Source organism: Mercenaria mercenaria, chromosome 15 (genome assembly GCF_021730395.1).
Source record: "Mercenaria mercenaria strain notata chromosome 15, MADL_Memer_1, whole genome shotgun sequence".
In the NCBI taxonomy this organism is placed as follows: Eukaryota; Metazoa; Mollusca; class Bivalvia; order Venerida; family Veneridae; genus Mercenaria; species Mercenaria mercenaria.
Genome location: NC_069375.1, coordinates 73,363,359 through 73,386,736, shown reverse-complemented (window position 1 = coordinate 73,386,736; position 23,378 = coordinate 73,363,359). Strand labels below are relative to the sequence as shown.

At 35.2% G+C, this 23,378-nt stretch overlaps 1 protein-coding gene across 1 annotated transcript in view; it reads left to right on the top strand.

Moving 5' to 3' along the window:
• Positions 1 to 23,378, top strand: part of LOC123558671 (serine/threonine-protein kinase TNNI3K-like) — a 123,228-nt gene that overhangs the window by 93,242 nt on the left and 6,608 nt on the right. Inside the window, exons 6-15 of the mRNA XM_053524332.1 lie at positions 362 to 456; positions 3,626 to 3,781; positions 6,697 to 6,840; positions 7,956 to 8,106; positions 11,991 to 12,117; positions 17,850 to 17,917; positions 19,197 to 19,354; positions 21,454 to 21,503; positions 21,844 to 21,976; positions 22,882 to 22,991. Of these exons, the coding sequence (XP_053380307.1) occupies positions 362 to 456; positions 3,626 to 3,781; positions 6,697 to 6,840; positions 7,956 to 8,106; positions 11,991 to 12,117; positions 17,850 to 17,917; positions 19,197 to 19,354; positions 21,454 to 21,503; positions 21,844 to 21,976; positions 22,882 to 22,991 (1,192 nt within the window). The remainder of the gene's footprint in view (positions 1 to 361; positions 457 to 3,625; positions 3,782 to 6,696; positions 6,841 to 7,955; positions 8,107 to 11,990; positions 12,118 to 17,849; positions 17,918 to 19,196; positions 19,355 to 21,453; positions 21,504 to 21,843; positions 21,977 to 22,881; positions 22,992 to 23,378) is intronic.

The following is a 23,378-nucleotide window of genomic DNA, read 5'->3' as shown; positions in this document are numbered from 1 at the left end:
AGGGAGTTTGTTCATGACTAGCAGATGACCCCTATTGATTTTGGGTGAGTAGGTCAAGTCACAGTGACCCAGAACAGTCAAATGGTTTCTGGACAATAACTTAAGATTGCGTGGGCCTAGGATCATGAAACTTTAATAGGTGGTTGATCATGACCAGCAGATGACCCCTGTTGATTTTAGGTCAATAGGTCAAAGGTCAAGGTCACATTTTCTGTTCCTTGTGTAATTACTGGATGTATCAAGGGGGGCATTTGGTGTTCTACAAGCTCTTGTTTCTATTAAAAACCGACATATGTACAGAGCAGCAGGAGCAGGTTATACCAGAGGCAGTTGGTTTTATTGTCTCTTATCTGGATTTTAGTGGGTGTACAAGTGGCAAGAGTTTGGATATGATTAAATTTCTCCTTGACCAACCAGGTGTGAAAATAAACTACCAGGGAAAGGATGGCCATACAGGTAAGTCTGCTAGTTGGTTTGGTACATATTTTGTTTGGTTTATTATCCCCCAACAAAAGTCGGAGGGATATAGTTTTGGCGTTGTCCTTCCGTCCGTCCATCTTTTCGTCCTTCCGTCTGTCCGGAGCCATATCTAGGAAATGGTTGGGAATATTTATTTAAAACTTCATGTACATGTTCACCACTATGAGTTCTTGCGGCCCGTCAGGTTTCAGTCAGATTGCCCAAGTAACAACAGAGTTATGGCCCTTAGAAGTTTCTAGTGTTAACTATATAGGGTACTATAAATATGGCAATTTCTGCATCATAACTTCTGATATATTTGACCTAGAACTATGAAACTTAAACAAAATTTAGATCACCATAATGTGGTTGTGTACACACAATTTCGTTTGGATTTATTTGTAAATTAAGAGTTATTGCCCTTCAATTGTATAAAAATCCACATATTTGTACAGAACAAACTTACCATTTGGTAGAATTTCTTCCATTCTATGAACATTTATTGTAAACATGATTGTGGAGTTGTGTACCCGCACCTGGTCACCCCGATACCTTGATCACACCCCTCCCCCTCCCAATCCCCCGACCCCCCCCCCCCCCCCCAAAAAAAAATCCTTATTTTAGATTTTTTTCCAACAAACTTCATATACATGTTCACCACTATGAGGTTATGGGACCCATCAAGTTTCAGACAGATTGCCCAAGTAACACCAGAGTTATGGCCCTTAGAAATTTCTAGTGTTAACTATATAGGGTACTATAGATCTATAGGTATGGCAATTTCTGCGCCATAACTTTTGATATATTTGACTTTGAACTATGAAACTTTAACAGAATTTAGAGCACTATAATGTGGGTGTGCACACACAATTTCGTACGGATTTCTTTTGTAACTTCAGAGTTATTGCCCTTTAATTTTATAAAAATCCACATATTTGTACATAACAAACTTACCATTTGGCAGAATTTCATTAAATTTCTTTCATTCTTTTCTGTGAACATTTATTATAAACATGCGAAGTTGCGCACCCACACCTGGACAACTGCTTGCCTTGGTCCCCCTCCCAACACCCCTCCCAAAAAATTAGATTTTTTTTCAAACCTTCCATGATTATTTATTAACATGCAAGTTGTACCATTCCCCCCACCTCACTCCTCCACCCAGTCATGCCAACCACTGATCATGCATCCTCTGCACCTCCACCCAACTTCACCCTTTTACCCTTTTTTTTTCATTTTTAATTTTCCATCAATATTTATAATCAGCCTGTGAAATTTTGTTTTCTCTCCTGTTCCTCCGCACCCCCACACCCTAAAAAAATAAATATATGCATATATCTATATATATACATATATATATTTCCATTCCTTTTTTTTTTAAATGTTCAAACCTTCAACATGTGAAGTTGGGACTGCACAAACCTTGCCCTCAGCCATGTTCAAGATATCTTACCTGTGTTCTCTTAAGGACATTCTGTTCTTTTATGTTCAAATGTACATGTTAAACAGCAATACCTGGTGCCAAACCACTCAAAGACCATATTTTTTTCCAGTTAAACTTCAAGCTCACATTTCAGTTAATTGCATTTAATTTTAAAAGCTAAGCTTATTACATTAAGCATATCCCATTCAAAATAAATTCTTTAGTCAGGATCAAAGTATCATACATGTATTATGTACTCTTTAATTAAACATTTGTTTTCTGTTAAATTGATTTTGACTAATGAAATTATTTGCTTTTTATTAACATCCTTAACTTTTTGCCGGATATATTTTTTTGCCATTCCTTACCACAAACCCTTTCGGCGGGGGATACTTATTCATCGAATTTGCTTGTTTAAATTAACATTGACATCCGCGGTCGTACAACTGCTTTCAAGCTTTTAAAATGAAAATTAATGAAAAATAACAGTTTACTAGTCTCAGTGTTATTTTGGACATGGATTGAAATCTGATGGGAACATGTTGATATTGTTAGTTTTGTAGGGTGAACACAAGACACATAACCTAGAGGTTAAAAGTTTAACCGCTAGGGATCGTGGGTAATACAAAATGTTCTTGGAATTATTATAATTATAGAACTGAGAATCAATACTAATATTAGACAAAGGAAAAATTAGTTTTAGCTCTATGTGACAATAAAAAAGATCAGAAAAGGTTAAAATTTGAAATATAGAGAATCTGTCATTGGTCTTCGGTTAAGATCAGAAAATCCCAACCCGAGGGCGCACCGCTCAAGTCTTAAACGAGGCTGTGCCGAGTTTAAGACTTGAGCGGTGCGCCCGAGGGTTAGGATTTCCGACTTCACTGGACACCAATGATGGATTCTATTTCTCACTTACCACAACAGAAACAATAAAACAAGCATGAAAATATGAAACTATTTAAAACGCGGGAAATTGACGTCTGTTAGCAGAAGTGACGTCGTGACATTTCAGTGACGCACAATAACAAAGTTCCGCTTTAGTTTTATCGTTTGTAGCGTAAAGGTACGTTCTTATCATAAAGTAATGAATTTTGAATCAAGAAATACACTATTAGGAACAAAGAGAAAAGATAAAGGTACCTGATTTTTAATTATTTTACATAAATAATATGTATATTCAATGCATGAAGTAGTCCATCACAGGAGTGTGGGATAACCCATGTGAGATAAGCATTTCTATAAATAGAGATTCTTCTGTCCGATAAGTGAGAAAATTGAGGTTGACATGTCTTAATACTTAATCAATGATTTCTTGGCTCTTCCAAGACATTTTAGGGAGGCAGTACTACAGAGCTGGTAAAGAATGTTTTTTTCTTGCATGCCGGACAGCATTTTCCTGTGCTTTTCCGGTGCTAGAAAAACTCCTCTTACACCCAGGGGTCTAAGATGTCTCACATGCTGTAATTTATGAATGAATGCGTAAACTCGTACGCTACTATAACAAAATAGCGTCTAAAAGACAAACCCAGGTTTTCTTTATATCTTCTACAGATTGAAGAATAATACGTGCAAAGAAAGAACCTCTCACCAGTTGAAGGTATGGATGGAAATATCAGGCTCTGGTGTAACTGTTTTGTAACTCGTCTGAGCCTCTTCACCACCTAACAGTTACCATCTAGCCAGATATTCCAATCCGCACCTTCAACCAGTGAAATATACTTTTATGTTACAACATTACAGCATTCCACAGTGCATGTTATCATGGGCACATTTGTGTTGTACAGTATTTACTGGAAAAGGCAGCTGATATAAATCTAGTGGCATCGGTCAGTGATCAGAGTGGAGGCAGTGAACGTATGGAAGATCAGACAGCAATTATGTGGGCATTTGAACAAGGTAGGATATCAGACTTGTATTGTACCTGCTAGATCAGAGTGGAGGCAGTGAACGTAGGGAAGATCAGACAGCAATTATGTGGGCATTTGAACAAGGTAGGATATCAGACCTGTATTGTACCTACTAGATTAGAGTGGAGGCAGTGAGTGTAGCGAAGATCAGACAGCAGTTATGTGGGGCATTTGAACAAGGTAGGATATAAGACCTGTATTATACCTACTAGATCAGAGTGGAGGCAGTGAGTGTAGGGAAGATCAGACAGCAGTTATGTGGGCATTTGAACAAGGTAGGATATCAGACTTGTATTGTACCTGCTAGATCAGAGTGGAGGCAGTGAACGTAGGGAAGATCAGACAGCAATTATGTGGGCATTTGAACAAGGTAGGATATCGGACTTGTATTGTACCTACTAGATTAGAGTGGAGGCAGTGAGTGTAGCGAAGATCAGACAGCAGTTATGTGGGCATTTGAACAAGGTAGGATATCGGACCTGTATTGTACCTACTAGATCAGAGTGGAGGCAGTGAACGTAGGGAAGATCAGTCAGCAGTTATGTGGGCATTTGAACAAGGTTGGATATCGGACTTGTATTGTACCTACTAGATTAGAGTGGAGGCAGTGAACGTAGGGAAGATCAGACAGCAATTATGTGGGCATTTGAACAAGGTAGGATATCAGACCTGTATTATACCTGCTAGATCAGAGTGGAGGCAGTGAGTGTAGGGAAGATCAGACAGCAATTATGTGGGCATTTGAACAAGGTAGGATATCAGACTTGTATTGTACCTGCTAGATCAGAGTGGAGGCAGTGAGTGTAGGGCAGCTTTTGCATTTTTGATTATCAAAATTATTTTGTATGTTTGATAAACAGAAAGTGATGGCATAACGTCATTTATCCAGAAAACATACACTTAAGTGTGGATTTGACGTACGGAAATGAAAACCCTTTTATGAATTAATAGTGACCTGTGGGTAAACTTGTTACAATGGCTCAGTTTCTAACTTTCTAAATTTAAATATGATATTAAAACATCTGACAGGTTAAATAATTCAAAATTCAAATCAATCTAGGAATAAAATCAAGCAAACAACCCTATCTTGTTTATTTGCTGAATTTTTAAAGTATATTCTGAAGTTTTGAAAAAATCAATGTTTAAACAAATTGTACATTTTAAAAAATATTGATCTAAATGTGCTGAACAACCTTAATCCAGGAGTTGCTTTAATATATACATTCTTGAAATTGTTATGTAATCTCTTGTTGAACAGTACATAGCAATATATACATTCTTGAAATTGTTATGTAACCTCTTGTTGAACATTACATAGCAATATATACATTCTTGAAATTGTTATGCAATGCATAGCAATATATACATTCTTGAAATTGTTATGTAACCTCTTGTTGAACAATGCGTAGCAATATATACATTCTTGAAATTGTTATGTAACCTCTTGTTGAACAATGCGTAGCAATATATACATTCTTGAAATTGTTATGTAACCTCTTGTTGAACAATGCGTAGCAATATATATATTCTTGAAATTGATATGTAACCTCTTGTTGAACAATGCGTAGCAATATATACATTCTTGAAATTGTTATGTAACCTCTTGTTGAACATTACATAGCAATATATACATTCTTGAAATTGTTATGCAATGCATAGCAATATATACATTCTTTAAATTGTTATGTAACCTCTTGTTGAACAATGCATAGCAATTTATATACATTCTTGAAATTGTTATGTAACCTCTTGTTGAACAATGCATAGCAATATATACATTCTTGTAATTGTTATGTAACCTCTTGTTCATTTTGCATGAACTAGAAATATCTGTTTTAGGACATGATGCAATAGTCACTCTAGTCAAGCATCACATATAAATATCTATTTTAGGACATGATGCAATAGTCACTCCTCAAGCATCACATATAAATATCTATTTTAGGACACGATGCAATAGTCACTCCTCAAGCATCACATATAAATATCTATTTTAGGACAAGATGCAATAGTCGCACCTCAAGTTTCACAAATAAATATCTATTTTAGAACAAGATGCAATAGTCACTCTAGTCAGGCATCACATATAAATATCTATTTTAGGACATGATGCAATAGTCACTCCTCAAGCATCACATATAAATATCTATTTTAGGACAAGATGCAATAGTCGCACCTCAAGTTTCACAAATAAATATCTATTTTAGAACAAGATGCAATAGTCACTCTAGTCAGGCATCACATATAAATATCTATTTTAGGACATGATGCAATAGTCACTCCTCAAGCATCACATATAAATATCTATTTTAGGACAAGATGCAATAGTCGCACCTCAAGTATCACAAATAAATATCTATTTTAGAACAAGATGCAATAGTCACTCTAGTCAGGCATCACATATAAATATCTATTTTAGGACATGATGCAATAGTCACTTTCGTCAAGCATCACATATAAATGTCTCTTTTAGGACATGATGCAATAGTCACTCTCGTCAAGCATTACATATAAATATCTCTTTTAGGACATGATGCAATAGTCACTCTAGTCAGGCATCACATATAAATATCTATTTTAGAACAGGATGCAATAGTCACTCTAGTCTGGCATCACATATAAATATCTATTTTAGGACATGATGCAATAGTCACTCTCGTCAAGCATTACATATAAATATCTCTTTTAGGACATGCTGCAATAGTCAATCTGTCAAGCATCACATTTAAATATCTATTTTAGGACATGATGCAATAGTCACTCTCGTCAAGCATCACATATAAATATCTCTTTTAGGACATGATGCAATAGTCACTCTTGTCAAGCATCACATATAAATATTTATTTTAGGACATGATGCAGTAGTCACTCTGGTCAAGCATTACATATAAATATCTATTTTAGGACATGATGCAATAGTCACTCTAGTCAAGCATCACAAAAGACCTCAGGATGAATCAGCTCATGGTGATTACTCTCAGCCTGGTGGAGAAGGCTCTTATGTCTCAGTGCCATCTCCTATTGGCAAACTGAAGAGTATGACCCGAGGTAAGTACTTCGAACCTCGTGATGAGGAATGTTTCATTTAAGTCCCTCCTGTTTGTAATATGGTCGGGAGTGTGTAGTCTTTATCTTGTCTTGGTAGACTGAATTTAGCAACAGTTAAAGTGCAGTATCTAAGACTTGCTTATCTCAAAATTACGGCTATCTTGAGGAAATTTTCTCAAGTCCCGTCAAAAGTCGTTCTCACGGTATGTGTCTTCACTCCGTTTAAGTCAAATTGGAAGTACTGCTATTCTTTGTGTTAAAGTTAATTTGATGTCCCCTTAATCAAATTCTTATTTATGGGCATTGTGATATATTAAAGCAAAAGTTTGTTTTCCAGGTAAAGACATGTTTACTCTTTGTTGCAAATAAAGAATAAATAAACTAGGAATATGTTTACTCTTTGTTGCAAATAAAGAATAAATAAACTAGGAATAAAATACAATTCAATATGCAATGTGCTCAAAGAATGTATGTAAAATGCATATGTCATTTTTATGCCCCCAGCATCTACTGATGCGGGAAGCATATAGTGATCGTCCTGTCCATCCGTACGTACGAGGTTAATCAAATAGGACTGTTTCGTCTAGCATCAATATCCCTTACAAGAATGAATTGATACTAGTTAATACAGATGTAAACTGTGACCATTCCTCATCTTCAAACATCACCTGACCTCAGTTTGACCTTGACCTCGTTTTTGACTTGGGTGCAAAATCTTTCGACAAGGATGCCACCGGGGGCATCAAGCGTTTATTGAATGCAGCTCCTTGTTACATGTACTTATATATATATGAGGCTAATACAGTCAAACCTTGATTGTTTCTTTCTTGGCTGGCTGTACTGTAGATTGATCAAGTCCATTAATATTTGGATAAATATAAGCACATAATAGAAAGATTATTAAACTTTTTCTTGAATTTTATAGGATATACATTGTATAAAAGGTCAGATAATCTTATATTTCAGAGAAGGTCAGATAATCTTATATTACTATTTCAGACAAGATAGATATGTGTTAACTAAGAACAGAATTTCACCACTGGTTTTACTGTTTATTGTTTCAGAGAGAGATCTCTCTCTTCCCCCTGATCTCATTTATTGTATTATTGTTTCAGAGAAGATAGATGTGTTACAGTTGAGAGCAGATCTTCCCCACCACTTTCACATTCTGATCTCAGATATTGAGTTTAACGATGTCATTGGCAGTGGATCCTTTGGCAAGGTTTATAAGGGCAGATGTAGAGGGAAAACAGTTGCTGTTAAAAGGTATAGTAGACACAGTCAGAAAGTTTTCCATTGAAATGAAATTTAGCTTTTTATCAAAGTCCTTGACCCAGTGAAAGCAGAGTTTCTCCTTTGATTCAAGGAAAAAAAGGTTTTTGACTTTGCCTAATAGTGTATAATCTATTGATGAACCTTCATAAAACTTTATGCCATTGTGTGGCCGTGCATACACAGTTTTATTAGGATAACTTCATTAACCAGTCTGAGAGTTATTGCCTTTTAATTATTTTTTAGCTCGACTATTCGAAGAATAAGTAGAGCTATCCTACTCACCACGGCGTCGGCGTCACACCTTGGTTAAGTTTTTCGTACCAAACACAAACCGGTATCTCAGCAAATGGATAAATGAGATAAATATGGTTAACTTTGAGTTGCAAAAGATGTATAGACTACCTTTTAAAGTTACAACAGATCCAAAACTACAGTGGTTACAGTACAAAATCAATCTCAGAATCTTAGGAACTAATCATCTTTGTTTCAAAATGGGTATTGTACATGATAACCAGTGCTCCTTTTGTCATAGAGCTTCAGAAACTATTTTTCATCTGTTTTACGAATGTTCATTTATAACCACATTCTGGTTAAATGTTAGAAATTGGATTCAAAGTAAGTGTTCATCAATTATATTAGGTGCAAACTGGACAAATACTGATATTTTATTTGGTAACAGACTGTTTCCAGATGTACTTAACCTTGTCCTTATCTCATGTAAATCATATATTTATTCATGTAAAATGAAAAATGCTTTGCCAAACCTGGAAGGACTGAAAAAATGTATTAAATACTTATTTAAAGTAAATAAATACAATGCAGTTAAAACTTTTAAGTTACAAAATTTCGAAAGTCAATGGAGACATTTCCTCCCGTTGATAGATTAGAAATTCTTTTAAAAGGTATTATTGTGGTTACTGTTATACCAGATTTATATAAATGCTCCTTCTTTCTACCTTTTATGCGCTTATATCAAAAGATTGAAAGTTAAAGCCCTTCTATATTATTTGTACCAGTTTAAAAATAGGTTGCCCACTCCCTCCAAATAAACACCTGTCACACAGATAGAAGACTCACGCGCTAAACCCCCTTGCCTTTCTATTTTCTTTTCCTTTATATATATTTTTTTGTTGTTGTTTTTTTTTTCCTGGAGTACTCCTATTATATTGTGTTCAAGATATTACAGTATCAACTAACAACCTTGTCTTACAAACCAGATTCTGCTACCTTTTGCAGTCTTTTTTTTCTCTCTTAAACAAACTGAAGATACTGATATTCACTGTACTTTATAAGCTGACCACAGGCAAAATATTTTTTCTTAATGCATAGTCTTAGAATGGACTAGGTAAATTAGAAAAGGCATGAGTAAATTGTTATTAAGAATAAGAAATATTATTATAAAGATAATTTAAAATTTAAAGAATAAAAATAACAAATTCTGTTTTATATTAATTTTTTGGCTTTTTAACACAGCCCTACAAAGGGAAACAACTTAGTCAGAAAATATGTATCGTTAATAACAGCTTTTATCTCCCTTTAGTTATCTTGTTCTGTTTATAAGTAGGAATATCCATAATATTAGATGATATCTTTGCTGGCAATAGAATATTCACAACGGTTGTTGTTGTTATTCACTGACTTTGTCACTATGTATTATGTGCAGTCATCTGTTTGTAATTCTACATATCATGCTATTGATTTACTGAAAGATTCATGCTATATTATGTGAACATGTAAAAGGAGTTTCTCTGGAAATAAAATATAAATTACAAAAAAAAAGTTTTTCGTACCAGTCCACATTCTGACAAAGTCTTTTGAGATACAGCTTTGAAACTTTCAACACTTGTTTACCATCACCATGGCCAGTTATAGGCAAGAGCACATAACTCCATCAATAATTTTGGCTGAATTATGGCCCCTTTTGACTTAGAAATCATGGTTAAGTTTTTCCGTACCAGTTCATATTTTGACAAAGTCTTTTAAGATAAAGCTTTGAAACTTTTAACACCTGTTTACTGTCACCATATCCAGTTATAGGCAAGAGCACATAACTCCATCAATAATTTTGGCTGAATTATGGCCCCTTTTGACTTAGAAATCATTGTTAAGTTTTTCGTACCAGTTCATATTTTGACAAAGTCTTTTAAGATAAAGCTTTGAAACTTTCAACACGTGTTTACTGTCACCATATCCAGTTATAGGCAAGAGGACATAACTCCATCATGGATTTTGGCTGAATTATGGCCCCTTTTGACTTAGAAATCTTGGTTAAGTTTTCCGTACCAGTTCATATTTTGACAAAGTCTTTTAAGATAAAGCTTTGAAACTTTCAACACGTGTTTACTGTCACCATATCCAGTTATAGGCAAGAGCACATAACTCCATCAATAATTTTGGCTGAATTATGGCCCCTTTTGACTTAGAAATCATTGTTAAGTTTTTCGTACCAGTTCATATTTTGACAAAGTCTTTTAAGATAAAGCTTTGAAACTTTCAACACCTGTTTATTGTCACCATATCCAGTTATAGGCAAGAGTACATAACTCCATCATGGATTTTGGCTGAATTATGGCCCCTTTTGACTTAGAAATCTTGGTTAAGTTTTCCGTACCAGTTCATATTTTTTGTAAAGTGTTTGACATATGGCTTTGAAACTTTTATCACTTGTTTAGTATAATAGTCTCTATCTGTAGGAAAGAGTACATAACTCAGTCATCTATTTTGGCTGAATTATGGCCCTTTTTGGACTTTGAAATTGGTTCTGTTTTCATACAAGTCCATGTTTTGTCAAAACTATTTGACATATGGCTTTTAAACTTTGAACGCTTGTTTATCATTATGATTTTCATCTGTAGGCAAGAGTACATAACTATTTTGACTGAATTATGGCCCTTTTTGGACTATGAAATTGGTTCATACATTGCCATTTAGTGCAAGACTTTCCAAAATCAAATAAATACAGGAACATTGTTTGTCTAATCTATTTATTTCTTTTGTCTGAATATCTGTGGAAATATTTTGACCCTATTCTTTAATCATTTCTTCGAATAGTCGAGCGCGCTGTCATCAGACAGCTCTTGTTTAATTAATAAATTCCCACATAACAAAGTAATCCATTGATGGATCTTCATGAAACCTTAAACAAATATAGATCTTTATAGAGCAATGTTGCTTGGACATCTTTCATTAGGATCTCTTCAGTAACTTCAGAGTTATTACCCTATAATTGTTCCAGATTCATATATTCCCACAGAAATAAATAACTCATTTCTGAATCTTCATAAAACTTAATACAAATTTAGATCTATATGATTTATCTATATAGGTTAGAGATTTTCTACTTGATTTCGTAAACAGCTGTTGCATGGTCTGATTTTATTCAAAGACAAATCTTTGTTTGTGCTGTATTTAAGAAATAATTTATAGCATAAGAGTGTTTTAACACTATTTATGCATAGTGGCGGTTATACATCGGGCATAATAATTTCACGAGGGCACAGCCCGAGTTAAATTATTGGGGCAACGTAATACCACCCGAGTGTATGTATATAGAGTTAAAACACGGTTTTGCTATAAATCATTTTGATTCTAATATGCTCTTTATCTAAAATGGTAGATGAAATATAGTAGCACTCTTTCTTGGTCGCAACAAAAACAGTAACATCACCGCGCGTTAACGTGACGTCATTCTAGCGTAAGCGTGTTTTAACAGAGACAAGCATATTAGAATATTTCTTAAGCAAATTAATGATTCTGTTATGTGGCTTTAAGTAACACCAGCACATTACCCATTATATGTCTACCTTAAAAGCTATAAGGATTAAACTTCCGTATGTAATTTATTTGTAATACAATGAGTTTGTATTATATTGCAGATATAAAGCAAGTTGTTTTGGTACAAAATCAGATGTTGACATGTTTTGTCGTGAGGTAGCCGTGTTATCAAAGTTGAACAGTCCATATGTGATCAATTTCTTGGGAGCCTGTCTTGATGATCCTAGTGTGAGCTAGCTTCTGTGTTATAAAACTAAATTAAGAGCACTTATTCCAAATATGTAGAGAATAATTGTTTTAGTGTAAGAGCATAATATATTTCAACAAGTAAACACTATAATGCAATATTTTCACGAGTGGCACATCCACGAGGGAAAATGTTAATTATGATGTTCACGAGTGAAAATATATTTCGATCTTACACTGAAACAAACAAATTTTCTATTTATATTATGTATTTTAATGGTTTTAACCAATGTCATCTAGGTTGCCGCGCAATGTCATGTGCATCCCATCATAATGTCGTGACGTCAGGATATCTTGGTAGGAAAACTGTAAATAGTTCTTATTACGTTTCCTGATTTCAGTTACACTTTTTAGCTCGACTATTCATAGAATAGTAGAGCTATTGCACTCGCCCATGCGTCGGCGTCCGCGTCGGTGTCCGCGTCCGCGTCCCGATTTGGTTAAGTTTTGTATGTAAGCTGGTATCTCAGCAACCACGTGTGGGAATGGATTGAAACTTCACACACTTATTCACTGTGATAAACTGACTTACATTGCACAGGTCCCATAACTCTATTTTGCTTTTTTACAAAATTATGCCCCTTTTTCGACTTAGAATTTTTTGGTTAAGGTTTTGTATGTAAGCTGGTATCTCAGTACTCACTAATTGGAATGGATTGAAACTTCACACACTTGTTCACTGTCATGATCTGACATGCACAAAGCAGGTTCCATAACTCTATTTTGCTTTTTTACAAAATTATGCCCCTTTTTCGACTTAGAATTTTTTGGTTAAGGTTTTGTATGTAAGCTGGTATCTCAGTATCCACTAATGGGAAAGGATTGAAACTTCACACACTTGTTCACTGTCATGATATGACATGCAGTGCAAAGGGTCAATAACTCAACTTTGCATTTTACAAAATTATGCACCTTTTTAAACTTAGGAGTTTTGGGTTAAATTCTTATATGTAAGCTGGTATCTCAGTACCCTCTAATGGGAATGGATTGAAACTTCACACACTTGTCCACTGTCATGAGCTGATAAGCACTATGCAGGTTCCATAACCCTATTTTGCTTTTTAGCTCACCTGTCACATAGTGACAAGGTGAGCTTTTGTGATCACCCTTCGTCCGTCGTCCGTCGTGTGTCCGTGCGTCCGTGCGTGCGTCCGTCAACAATTTCTTGTCTGCACGATAGTGGTTTCATTTATGATTTTATTTTAACCAAACTTGCACACAACTTGTATCACCATAAGATCTCGGTTCCTTTCTTGAACTGGCCAGATTCCATTATGGGTTCCAGAGTTATGGCCCCTGAAAGGGCCAAAATCAGCTATTTTGACCTTGTCTGCACAATAGCAGCTTTATTTATGATTTGATTTTTACCAAACTGGCACACAACTTGTATCACCATAAGATCTTGGTTCCTTTCTTGAACTGGCCAGATTCCATTATGGGTTCCAGAGTTATCGCCCCTGAAAGGGCCAGAATTAGCTATTTTGACCTTGTCTGCACAATAGCAGCTTCATTTATGATTTTATTTTAACCAAACTTGCACACAACTTGTATCACTATAAGATCTTGGTTCCTTTCTTGAACTGGCTAGATTCCATTATGGGTTCCAGAGTTATGGCCCCTGAAAGGGCCAGAATAAGCTATTTTGACCTTGTCTGCACAATAGCAGCTTCATTTATGATTTGAATTTAATCAAACTTGCACAAAACTTGTGTTGCCATAAGATCTCAGTTCCTTTGTTGAACCGGCCAGATCCCATAATGGGTTCCAGAGTTATGGCCCCTGAAAGGGCCAAAATTAGCTATTTTGACCTTGTCTGCACAATAGCAACTTCATTTATGATTTGATTTTAACCAAACTTGCACACAGCTTGTATCACCACAAGATCTTGGTTCCTTTCTTGAACTGGCCAGATTCCATCATGGGTTCCAGAGTTACGGCCCCTTAAAGGTCCAAAATTGGCTATTTTGGCTTTTGCAGCCATATAGAGACTTCATTTATGGTTTTATTTGATACAAACTTCCAAAATATCTTCAGCAACAATAAATCTTGGATTTCATGACAAATCAGATCCAATCGTAGGTTCCAGTGTTATTTTATATCTGATTACCTCCCCTGATTGTAGTCAAAATGGATTTATATCAGTAAGTACTTATAGGACTTATTTGAAATTTCATTATTGTCATTAGTTGGACTGAGTCAATCATGGTAGATAACTATGGACTGATTTTATGTCAAATTACCTCCCTTTATTTCAAATTAAAATGGGAATATCTCCGTAACTAATGAAGATACTGATCTGAAATTTCATTTATGTCAACAGATTTATTTGGCAGATCCTTCTTTTGTTCACTTACAATAATTTTCTTTTTAATTACTTCCCTTTTACGTTACTATAAATAGCTTATTTTTAGTAACTTTTTTATTATTGGCCGCAGGGAAAAACTGAGACCACTTTTCTGTGGTACAACATGGATGGTACCTCCAATTTTTAGGTGTATTTTGACATATCTATACCTTGTAAAAATTTTTTTTTCTTTTTGGTTAAATTTCTTTCCTTTGTTGTTCCTGTCTTTTGGACTTAGATATTTTTTCTGAGGACCTTCTTGTCCTCAAGTGCAATGATAACAGGTGAGCGATATAGGGCCATCATGGCCCTCTTGTTTTTAATTATGCCCCTTTTTCGACTTTCGTATTCATTCAATCGACAAGGCTGTTGAATAGTCGAGCGTTGCTGTCCTCCGACAGCTCTTGTTTATGATAGAATGTATATATGTATGATATATTCCTATACATCCACGAGGGTTGATCCAAAAGTATGTCACTGTAGCTGTAAAATTGTGTATAATGAAAGGAAATAAACAAAAATGCATACCCAAGTACCTTTATCTATTTGCAATATTGTGTAAAAATATCGATGAGATATGTTGCATAGTTTTAACGATATTGAAATATACGGAAGGCATACTTGCAGCGATTGCCGCACGCCACTAACTTTATTGACATCAGAGACGATGTTTTTTACTGACTCAATATTCATTCTTTTCAAAGTATCGTCCTTGATTTTCTATACAGCGCTCATGTCTGTTCACACATTTACGGAAAGCAGCAAAATACCAGTTTTTTGAAAGAAATGAAAACACATTTTTACAAAAAAATTTCAAATGATCAAGGTCCTGGAAATGGACCCCTTGGAGTTTTTCTTTCAGATGAAGAAAAATCACACTGCACTAAAATCACAGGTCTTTCGGTTCTCTGGCGATCCTCTAATGTCTCATTGCCATCCCAGAAACGCTCATACCACCTGAATACTAGTCTCCTGTTCACTGTTCTTGGTCCCTACGTGTTATTTATCGTCTGCATGGCATCTAACGGTCATTTTCCTAATTTAAAACAAAAACGCACAACAGCGCGCTGTGGTGTCTTGTCAGAAATTGACATATTTTCTCTCAGCTTAAACAAGCGTTAACACTGCATAGACATTTTCAGTGAGCAATGACGTCAATATAATTTTAACAGGAAACGGCGGAGATACTTAATGTCACATTGTAAAAATTTCATATGATTCAGCGTGTTATTTTGATAAAGATCAGCGGCTGCATTTGACAGTTTTATTAATGAACCAATAATATTTTAGCGTGTGGCAGCATAGCGTCAGTGGTATTTTTAGCTCACCTGAGCATTGCTCAGGTGAGTTTTTCTGATTGCTCGATGTCCGGCGTCTGTCTGTCGTCTGTCTGTCTGTCAACATTTAGCTAGTGTATGCGATAGAGTCTGTATTTTTCAACTGATCTTCATGAAACTTGGTCAGAATGATTGCCTTGATGAAATCTAGGCCGAGTTCGAAAATGGGTCTTCTGGGATCAAAAACTAGGTCACTAGGTCAAATCAAAGAAAAAGCTTGTATATGCGATAGAGGCTGTATTTTTCAATTGATCTTCATGAATGTTGGTCAGAATGATTACCTTGATGAAATCTAGGCCGAGTTTGAAAAGGGGTCAACTGGGGTCAGAAACTAGGTCACTAGGTCAAATCAAGGAAAAACCTTGTGTATGCGATAGAGGCTGTATTTTTCAGTTAATCTTCATGAAACTTGGTCAGAATGATTTCCTTGAAGAAATCTAGGCCGAGTTTGAAAATGGGTAATCTGGGGTCAAAAACTAGGTCACTAGGTCAAATCAAAGAAAAATCTTGTGTATGCGATAGAGGCTGTATTTTTCAATTGATCTTCATGAATATGGGTCAGAATGATTGCCTTGATGAAATCTAGGCCGAGTTCGAAAAGGGGTCATCTGGGGTCAAAAACTAGGTCACTAGGTCAAATCAAAGAAAAACCTTGTGTATGCGATAGAGGCTGTATTTTTCAACTGATCTTCATGAATATTGGTCAGAATGATTACCTTCATAAAATCTAGGCCGAATTCAAAAAAAGGTCAACTGGGGTCAGAAACTAGGTCACTAGGTCAAATCAAGGAAAAACCTTGTGTATGCGATAGATGCTGTATTTTTCAATTAATCTTCATGAATTTTGGTCACTATGTAGGTCACTAGGCCAAATCAAAGGAAAAGCTTGTATATGCCATAGAGGCTGTATTTTTCAATAGATCTTCCTGAAATTAAGTCAAAATGATATCTTTAATGAATTCTAGGCCGATTTCGAAAATGGGTCATCTGGGGTCAAAAACTAGGTCACTAGGTCAAATCAAGGAAAAAACTTGTGTATGCGATAGAGGCTGTATTTTTCAATTGATCTTCATGAATTTTGGTCAGAATGATTGCTTTGATGAAATCTAGGCCGAGTTTGAAAATGGGTCATCTGGGGTAAAAAACTAGGTCATATCTAAGAAAATACTTGTTTAAACTCAAGAGACCACATTTTTAGCCCAATCTTAATGAAATTTGACCAAAATATTTGTTTTCATGAAATCACTAGGTTAAACATGTTTACACTGTTATAGTGTGTTTCTCAGGTGAGCGACCTAGGGCAATCTTGGCCCTCTTGTTTTTTAATTCATGTGCATTTTAAATTTTAAAAAAATGCCGGAAATAAATATTTTGCCATATTGTCAGAATTGAATTATTGTACGTTTTGATATTTTTTATTATGATACTCAGATGAATAAGTGCACCATGGATGCAGTGACATTACTTTTGGATGAACCCTCGTATATTTCCTGAAGTATATTTTGCATGGTATTTTTTATTATTTATAATTCATATTCTTTGGCATTCAAGTCTAGTTCCGTACTAGTGAAAAAAAAAGATATTTTGAAACAGTGAAAATACCAATTTTATTTCACTGATAAATTTCCGTATTTCATTGAAGAGCATAAAATATAGAAATACAATTTAACAAGTCCTCATAAGCCATTTAATGGATCCTCATCATACGAGATTTGTAACGTCATTGTAAAGTCTTTTTTTATTTTATACATATAAAGGCACTTGGACATTTTGACTTTCACAGTCTTCAACAGGGAAAAGAATATCAAGAGTTTTCTATGAACATACAGGATATCATGTGATATGTTTTAAAAGTAAAATAATCAATGTGATGTTAAAAATTGTTCTATGGGGACTATGACTTTGGAGTTGATGGTGCAGTGATTGAATTTACTAGTCCTAGCAGATTTTTTGTTTCAAATGCCAATTTGATACTTGGTTTTGGAGAATTATTATTGCCTGTTACATCTAAATTTGATATTGTAACATTTCAGCAATTTGCCATAGTGACACAATATGTTGCTGGAGGTTCCCTCTACTGTCTGTTACATGAACAAAAAAGGTATTACATTATTATTATATTATTATAAATTTTCAGAGACAAATGAAATTATTCTGTCATAAATTCATTTTGTTTTACCATACAGAGATAAGCAACTGGAATGCAGCCAAGGACCTGACTTTCTGAACTGTAAATTTAAAACGTTTTACTTCAATTGCTGGGGAAAAAATCCCAAAACAATTCCTTTAAATAACTTCATTTTGCAGTGAATCAATTTATAGGTGACATGGTTTCAGTAAAATCAAGTGGTCCATGACTATTTCTTTTGGACATGAATTTATGAATTTCAAAGTTAGAATATAACATTGGAATTTTGTTTGTTTGTCAGGATTTTATCCTCTAGAATAGCTTTGCCACCACAAGAATAAGCACCCCCCCCCATGAACCTTAATGTTCTCGCTATTCAACAAATATTCCAGTTTGAGAAATCATATTTAATTCTAGAAATGTATACTAAGGGTGACATCATGTTTTTATATGTCCGAAGGGATGTTTTATGTTATGATGCTGGTATGAATAATTTCGTGTTTGTTCTGTAATGTTGAACCCCTTGAAGGATTTTAAAGAAACTTGACACAAATGTTTGCCATATCAGGACAATGTGCAGAGCGCATGTTTTGGATGGCTCGTTTCAAGGTCAAGGTCATACTTAGGGGACAAAGCAATTTTATGTCCACTCTGTAACTCAATCTTGAAATCCTTAAAGGATTGGATGAAACTAGACACAAATGTTTACCACATTGAGACGCCATGCAGAGAGCATGTTTTGAATGGCTTGCTTCAAGGTCAAGGTCACACTCAAGGGTCAAATGTCATATGACTTTGTTTCGTGTCCGCTCTGTAGCTCTTGAACTGCTTGAAGGATTTTAAAGAAACTTGGCACAAATATTCACCACATTGAGACAATGTGCCTAGCTTATGTTTTGGATGGCTGTCTATAAGGTAAAGGTCACACTTAGGGGTCAAAGGTCGTACCTTCGGGCGTATGTTGCTACGCATTTTGTGGTGCTCTTATTTTTAAATTGTACATACTAGTGTTAACTTGTTAACCTATATGTAGTGACCAAGAAGTAGGGTTACTACAAAACATTGGATTTACTATCTTACATCGTAACATGTAAGACATATTTGAATTAAAATAATATATAGCAGAACATGTTAAAATTAAACACTGTTAATCAATTGTATACTGCACAGAATAATTATTTGATAAATAAACTCTTTGTCGTGTTTAAATTGATTAAAACACACTTCTGTTAGTTATTTCTGCTTTAAACAGGTTGATAGATATACACTCCAAGTTGATTATAGCAACAGATGTTGCTAAAGGCATGAACTATCTACACAACTTAACCCAGCCTGTGATACACAGAGATCTCAACAGCCAGAATATATTGCTAGAGGAAAATGGCCATGCTATTGTGGCTGATTTTGGTGGTAAGTTAATACAGAGGTCTTAACAGCCAGGATATGCTGCTAGAGGAAAATGGCCATGCTGTTGTGGCTGATTTTGGTGGTAAGTTAATACAGAGCTCTCAACAGCCAGAATATACTGCTAGAGGAAAATGGCCATGCTATTGTGGCTGATTTTGGTGGTAAGTCAATATAGAGGTCTGAACAGCGAGGATATGCTGCTAGAGGAAAATGGCCATGCTGTTGTGGCTGATTTTGGTGGTAAGTTAATACAGAGCTCTCAACAGCCAGAATATACTGCTAGAGGAAAATGGCCATGCTGTTGTGGCTGATTTTGGTGGTAAGTTAATACAGAGCTCTCAACAGCCAGAATATGCTGCTAGAGGAAAATTGCCATGCTGTTTTGGCTGATTTTAGTGGTAAGTCAATATAGAGGTTTCAACAGCCAGTATATACTGCTAGAGGAAAATAGCCATGCTATTGTGGCTGATTTTGGTGGTAAGTCAATATAGAGGTCTGAACAGCGAGGATATACTGCTAGAGGAAAATGGCCATGCTATTGTGGCTGATTTTAGTGGTAAGTCAATATAGAGGTCTCAACAGCCAGAATATACTGATAAAGGAAAATGGCCATGACATTGCGGCTGATTTTTGTGGTTAGTTAATATAGAGGTCTCAACAGCCAGAATATACTGATAGAGGAAAATGGCCATGGTATTGTGGCTGATTTAAGTGGTAAGTTAATACAGAGGTCTCAACAGCCAGAATACACTGCTAGAGGAAAATGGCCATGCTATTGTGGCTGATTTTGGTGGTAAGTCAATATAGATGTCTCAACAGCCAGTATATACTGCTAGAGGAAAATGGCCATGACATTGCGGCTGATTTTTGTTGTTAGTTAATATAGAGGTCTCAACAGCCAGAATATACTGATAAAGGAAAATGGCCATGCTATTGTGGCTGATTTTAGTGGTAAGTTAATACAGAGGTCTCAACAGCCAGAATACACTGCTAGAGGAAAATGGCCATGCTATTGTGGCTGATTTTGGTGGTAAGTCAATATAGAGGTCTGAACAGCCAGAATATACTGATAAAGGAAAATGGCCATGGTATTGTGGCTGATTTTAGTGGTAAGTTAATACAGAGGTCTCAACAGCCAGAATACACTGCTAGAGGAAAATGGCCATGCTATTGTGGCTGATTTTAGTGGTAAGTCAATATAGAGGTTTCAACAGCCAGAATATACTGCTAAAGGAAAATGGCCATGACATTGCGGCTGATTTTTGTGGTTAGTTAATATAGAGGTCTCAACAGCCAGAATATACTGATAAAGGAAAATGGCCATGGTATTGTGGCTGATTTTAGTGGTAAGTTAATACAGAGGTCTCAACAGCCAGAATACACTGCTAGAGGAAAATGGCCATGCTATTGTTGCTGATTTTGGTGGTAAGTCAATACAGAGATCTCAACAGCCAGATTGTACTGTTGGTGGAAAATGATCTTGGTTTTTGTGGCTGAATTTGGTGTTAAGATGTTATTGAGATCTTAGTTGGTGGTAAGTTGATATACAGACCTCAACAGCAAGAACATTATGCTGTAGGAAAATGCCCATGTTATAGTGGCTGATTTTGTTGCTATTTAAACAACTGAAACATACTTCCAGAAAAAAATGGCCATGCTCTAGTGGCTGATTTAGGCTGTAACTTTTATAGACCTTAATCCAACTGATGATACAGAGAGATGATCCAATCAGCAAGAATATTTTGCTGAAGGAAAATTGCCATGCCATTATGATTGATCTTGGTGGTAATTTTATAAAACTCTTACCTGATTAAATGTTACTTAGATATCTTATCTTATTTAATGATACATAAATAATTTATCTGCTAAAATATACTGCTGCAGGGTAGTGGCCCTGCTGTTAGATTTTTTACAAAAATATTCAAACATTCTGCAGTGTAAATATTTTGTGACTAGGACTGGGATAATTCAACATATGGATTTAATATGAATTTGAAAATGAACTATAACTTGGCTTAATTTTCCTTTACTTTACTATGAGATCCAAAAGTATTAGTCCCGCACTTGTATTAATGATTTCACAGTATGTTTTCTATTTTTAGAATCTCAGTTTTTACGCACACTTGAAGATAACATGACGAAACAACCGGGGGTAAGTGTTTACTCAGTTTAATAGGTAGGCCTGCATTTTGGTAGTAAGTCACACAAACAACTATTGTTTTCCACTCAGCCTTGAGGTGACAATGTCAAGTCTGTTGAAATCATATAGATCTTTAATTTTTTGTAAAAGAAATTCAAAAATTAACAGTATGGGAGATAGTAGTGGTGAAATTCATCAAAGTTTGAAATTTAATTGTGAATATCTTCAATATGTGAGTGACACCGTTACTTCTTAGTAGTAAAAATAAAGCTTAGCTGTTGTGGAAATATAGCCAATCTTTTATAGTGGGTACTTTGTAAATTCAAAATTTATTGTATCTGTGCCTTTACAGAATCTGAGATGGATGGCCCCGGAGATATTTACTCAGTGCACAAAATACAGTGTGAAGGCAGACGTATTCAGTTACTCACTGTGTTTGTGGGAACTACTGGCAGGAGAATTACCATTTTCTCACCTTAAACCTGGTACGATTTTCAATATTTATTGATATTTAATAGGGAACTACTGGCAGGAGAATTACCATTTTCTCACCTTAAACCTGGTACGTTTTCAATATTTATTGATATTTAATAGGGAAAATGGCAAGACTCTTGTATATTTGATGTGTTAATACAACTTCAGCATGAAATACATGACTTAAAGGTCAAGGTCACACTTATAAATGAATACATTTGTAGTCATATTTTGTGTTCAGTCTTCTAGCTCTATACTGCTTGGGTGGACAGGAAAATATTTTTTCACAAGCATTCACTGTAGTAAGATGTCTTAAATCTGTTACCTGTCATAAGATATAATTAATTTTGATCCAATTTTCATTTCATTGCAACAGAAAATGTAGGACATTTTGACACTCTTACCTTCACTCAGATTCTAAGTTCGAATAGTAGTAGAAATGTGAATTAGTACAGCCTAATTGATATACTGTGTCTTATTTTTTTGTAATTTCAATTAGTACGGCCTAATTGATATGATACTGTGTCTTATTTGTTTTGTAATTTCAATTAGTATGGCCTAATTGATATACTGTGTCTTATTTGTTTTGTGATTTCAATTAGTACAGCCTAATTGAATGATATACTGTGTCTTATTTGTTTTGTAATTTCAATTAGTACGGCCTAATTGATATACTGTGTCTTATTTGTTTTGTAATTTCAATTAGTACAGCCTAATTGATATACTGTGTCTTATTTGTTTTGTAATTTCAATTAGTACAGCCTAAATGATACACGGTGTCTTATCTCTTTTGTAATTACAAGCAAATGTTATTTATTTCTGAATGTATGCTTTTAAATACACATGTTCACAATTGTCTGTTCTTAATGTATGTTTTTGAATACATAATGTTGTGTAAATGATTGCTTTCTTTCAGCTGCAGCAGCTGCAGAAATGGCCTACCACCAGACACGACCCCCTATAGCAGTGACCTTCCCTAAACCACTGGTAGCTTTGTTACAGAGAGGATGGAATCCTAATCCAGAGGTAATTTAAATAGGCTGCTTTTGTAAAGAGAACTTACTTTTATATGTAAAGGATAAAATAAGCATTTGATTGAATACAGTTTACACAATGTAAGTGTTATGTCTATATTTTTAGCTCGACTATTCGAAGAATAAGTAGAGCTATCCTACTCACCACGGCGTCGGCGTCGGCGTCGGTGTCACACCTTGGGTTAAGTTTTTCGTACCAGTCCACATTTTGACAAAGTCTTTTGAGATAAAGCTTTGAAACTTTCAACACTTGTTTACCATCATCATGGCCAGTTATAGGCAAGAGCACATAACTCCATCAAGGATTTTGGCTGAATTATGGCCCCTTTTGACTTAGAAATCATGGTTAAGTTTTTCGTACCAGTTCATATTTTGACAA